The following is a 4,243-nucleotide window of genomic DNA, read 5'->3' on the forward strand; positions in this document are numbered from 1 at the left end:
AAAAACCGTTTGAACATGTCTACATAATTGTACTGACTACGGTGGGGAAAATAATCCCAATAATAAAGCTATTCATGAAAGGAAATTCATCATATTTACCCTGTAAAGCAAAAAAGGCCATTCTTTACTTTACTAATATCTAAAGCAACACGTCCTGGATGAGCGCTGACTTCAGGCTGGTACAGTGATAAAAACAAATCACGATGACTTTTGTGAGTTGTTTGCGTTGTTACAAATTTATGTCATAGAGTTCTTCGCAAAGCGTACATGATGGTAATTACTAGTTAGAACTCATTCATCTCGAGCGAGCCTCTCCGGGTCTCTCTGGTACTTACCGAATCCTTTGTATTGACGTCCACTCCTGCCTCCAGCCCCCTCCGGACTTTCTCTACATCCCCATCCCGGGCAGCCCGGAGGAAGTCCCAATCGTCCATCGTAGCCTGTCTATAACTTAGTTTATAGGAAATATAATCACGAGTTACGAGAATGTTCAGATGAAAAAACTATGAAAAAAACCTGCGGAAAGTCCCGTCCAAATTAGCAGCGGAATGTCCCTACTGATCGAACTGTGAAGCTACCATGGGCAGGGCAGAACAAACTATACATCCTACGACAACTACCCAAAATGTACAGTTACGATTACCACCCTGGTAGAGGCTGGTACTGTAAAATAAGCAGGTTTAGGAGAGAAAACTGTGCTTGGAAAGACCGCCGTCTCACCTTGTACTCGACTAAATCCAGGTTCGCTGACGTCACCTGCGGAAAGTCCCGACCAAAATAGCAGCGGAATTTCCCTATTGATCGAACTCCAAGTTACCATGGGCAGGGCAGGACATACTCTACATCCTATTGGATGTAGACAAGTATCCAAAATGTACACTTACTGTTACAACCCTGGCAGAGGCAGGTACTGTAAAATAAGCACGTTTAGGAGAGAGAAAACTGTGGTCGGAAAGACCGTCGTCTCACCTGGTGAGGACGTGTCACCGCCAGGTAGCAAAATGGCGCCGGACCTAATAATAGAGCAGATATACGCACTGACCTGGAAAGAGCCTTCTCCAGTTACCGTCATGAATGTTTATCTGTGGCAGTGCATCTTCTTAGCTTCGTGTGACCATGACGCTCTCAGACTTGTTTGAATTGCAGATCCTAAGGAATATGAATGCATGGATGAATGAACGAATGAATTGATGATTAAATGAATGAATGAATGGATGATTGAATGAATGAATGAATCGATTGAATAGATAAGTGAATGAATGGATGAATGAAAAGGACTTTCACCCTTGGGAATGGTACTTGACACGCATTTCTTCCCTCGACTCATTGAGTGCCTAGCTTTTATCCCCTGACAGTACCGAATGTAGAACCTTAGGTTTGTGTGGTTATATTGATCAATATCACTTGGCAGCGTGCCGCAAACGTGTTTCTATCCTGTTATCGTGAAGATGACATCATACTAACGCGCGTACTTTCCCCATTGGTAACGGAACTATTTTTGATCACAGATTTTGTCACAGCTTTGCCATTTCCCCAATAGTTTGGGTAACAATTATTCCATGTGTAACATCATGATATTTACTGTTGCACTGTTTAACAGTCTGAACATCGCATTAACACATCAAAAGTAAGTAGTACTCATTGCTTCACATTAACGTTGCAATATAATGTAACATTTAAGAAGTTTACAGCAGAGTTCTTGACATGAACAATGAGACTGCTACCTGAGAATCCCCGAGGCCACTCGAGTCACCCCACTGCGCACAAGCTATCCTGCGTGCATGAAGGGGGTAAAGAGCACTAGCTTGGGGACAATAGACTTATTTAGGGTAAAACATCTTCGAAATTCACCGTCCCGCCGGTCCTTGGATATTGTGTAAGACCGATTCCAGCTCCGCTGGTTTCTACTATGGAGAGCCCCGTCTAAATTTAGACCAGGGGATTTCCAAACGTGTGAGAGGGGAAGCCAAGTTCTTCCAAAGTAGGAGTGGCATATTCTAAATAAATCCAAATTACTGATACTAGCCCACATAGCGTATGGGAAATATACTGTAAAAAATCACGTTCATGAGAAAAAACATTGTCCAGAAAGGCCGTCGTCTCAGATGGTGTTGACATTTGCAAAAAATGGCGCTGGACTATTGACTTGAGTCATGATTTGCCTGTTGCTATGCTTGAGTTACCTGAATATCTACTTGTCATCTGGATGTTTACCTGTTACCTGGCAACCTGTCACCTATATGTTTACCTTTCAACTGGGTGTTTACCTGTCAAAGCTAAGTGACGATGACTGCCTTCAGGCTTGTTTTGCATCAGATGAATAGCAAGGGAACGTGCGGTATTTATCGAGGGAGGGTCGGTGCACTGACAGTTCGGTAGAAATACCATAGCCATCCTCTCGTCTCAGAAACAATACAATTGGCATTACGTGAACATTACGTGAAGCAGGAACATTTATGTAATTTCATACTTATTTCCATAATAGCAAGAGCTGGGTAAATCTTGCCAAGTTCACGATTTATTTCATATGTTGATTACTTATGATAATGCTGCTGCTGATGCTTGATTATCTTCTTCACTACAGCAAATCATGTGTTTGCCTCTTAAATGTAAATACTACGACAACTATTTCGTATCACATTTACAATATAGGTAACCGGGTATGGCATGTATTGTGTAGTACACAGCCATTCTGTCCGTGACTACAGTGTTGTAACCACCGCCAAGATTCACAAGTTAAAAGTTCCAAAAGATCCGCCTTAAATTTACATTTACAGTTATTTTATTGAAATTGGAACAAAGCAATACAGAAGGCATCCCAATAAGCATTACTGATGTTGGCTGTCATCGAACATGCGTAAATTATACAGTAGAACATTTACTTGGAATAAAGCAGTAGTACTTAAAATAACAAGTATCAAAATGTGAATAAGTAAGTATAAGCAACACATCTTAATTTCTCTTTAAAAAAGCTTAGCAATAAATGAAACATTATAGTGTATACTATAAGACCTCGGAGAAGCACTCAGCTTAGTAGACTATTATCCTATACCATAGGAATATCCATAACAAGTATCAAAGTGTGAATAAGTAAGTATATGCGGAGGCTGTAAGAAATCCCCACTCCGGTGGTCGCTCCCAGAGGTTACCCGAGGACAAAGCTAATGACAAACTTGAACCCCAGCCAAAAACAACCCTTACCTCCCCCCCAAAATGACGTTTACTTCCGTTTGAAACAACAACAACCCTTCAGAGGTCAACGTTCTGTCCGGCTGCCTCCTCCACTACGCTGCCAGCACGTCGAGTGTACGGGTTGTTTACGGACTCTTTACGTTAGATCCACTGGGAACCATCGTTAGTGGGTGAGCGGTTTGTATATGTAATATGATTATGGCCTTGCTAATAACTTGGTTACGAAAACGTGCAAAGAAAACGGGATACACAGCAGATGCGTGTGCTGATGCTGGTGATAGGGGCCGAGTGAGGGTTTCTTACTTCATCAAGTTCATGCAGCCGCCGCCTATTCTCCAAGCAGATATTGGGTCGGGACTGTTGTGGCCGGAATTTCTTACTCTCCAACCAGAGGGGGGGGGGGGGGGGTTATGACAATACGTATTAATAGTGGCATGGAATTCGTACGGTTACTACTATCCCCCGACCCTTCATCTGCTTGAAGAATCACCTCCACTATGGCACACATCTATCTCAGCAGGCATTTATGACTCAGCGTCGGGTTTCCAAGAATGATTAGATCTTTGGCGTTTTACCTCCTTGAAAACTGGAGGCATTGCTTGTGGTGTGTGTTTGTGTGTGTTTGTGCACATGTGTATATGTGTGTGTCTGTGTTTCCGAATATTTGTAGACGTAATTTTACAACCTCTGGATGGATTGTAATGATATCGGTATGTGAATGGGGTTTACGAATAGGGGGTCAAGGTCGATCATAGGCCCAGGCGTGTGACCTTGTTTTCGTACTAGTACTATCAATACGCACGTGAATAGAGTAAATACTAGAGTGTCTGCATGGTCTTTTCCGTAAGGCGTAGGCAGCCTATTTCTCTCCCGCAATTCGTAGGAAAAGCCGTCTTATTCACATAATTCGTATCGAGGCAACCAAATTTACCTTCCTTGAAGTTTGCGTATTAACACGTAGAGGGAGCTTCTGAATTCAGAGTAAAGCGTTGTGGGAGACCCCATGTAGGCCCTTATACTACACTGCTTGATCGGGGGGGGGGGGGGGGTA

The 4,243-nt window shown here is 42.8% G+C and overlaps 5 protein-coding genes across 5 annotated transcripts in view; 2 read left to right on the forward strand and 3 right to left on the reverse strand.

Moving 5' to 3' along the window:
* Positions 1-434, reverse strand: part of LOC118407689 — a 14,202-nt gene extending 13,768 nt beyond the window's left edge. Inside the window, exon 1 of the mRNA XM_035808206.1 lies at positions 336-434. Within this exon, the coding sequence (XP_035664099.1) occupies positions 336-434 (99 nt within the window). The remainder of the gene's footprint in view (positions 1-335) is intronic.
* LOC118407668 (tropomyosin-1-like) overlaps positions 1-4,243 on the forward strand; it is a 1,169,601-nt gene that overhangs the window by 465,364 nt on the left and 699,994 nt on the right. The gene's annotated exons all lie outside the window — the stretch shown is intronic.
* Positions 1-4,243, reverse strand: part of LOC118407610 (zinc finger protein 25-like) — an 865,280-nt gene that overhangs the window by 433,714 nt on the left and 427,323 nt on the right. The window lies entirely within an intron of this gene.
* The window catches only part of LOC118407627 (zinc finger protein 525-like), a 976,997-nt gene that overhangs the window by 424,781 nt on the left and 547,973 nt on the right, over positions 1-4,243 (reverse strand). The gene's annotated exons all lie outside the window — the stretch shown is intronic.
* LOC118407690 overlaps positions 3,251-4,243 on the forward strand; it is a 38,856-nt gene continuing 37,863 nt past the window's right edge. Inside the window, exon 1 of the mRNA XM_035808207.1 lies at positions 3,251-3,369. The gene's annotated coding sequence lies outside the window, so the exon portion shown is untranslated. The remainder of the gene's footprint in view (positions 3,370-4,243) is intronic.

Source organism: Branchiostoma floridae, unplaced genomic scaffold, assembly GCF_000003815.2.
Source record: "Branchiostoma floridae strain S238N-H82 unplaced genomic scaffold, Bfl_VNyyK Sc7u5tJ_1439, whole genome shotgun sequence".
NCBI lineage: Eukaryota > Metazoa > Chordata > Leptocardii > Amphioxiformes > Branchiostomatidae > Branchiostoma > Branchiostoma floridae.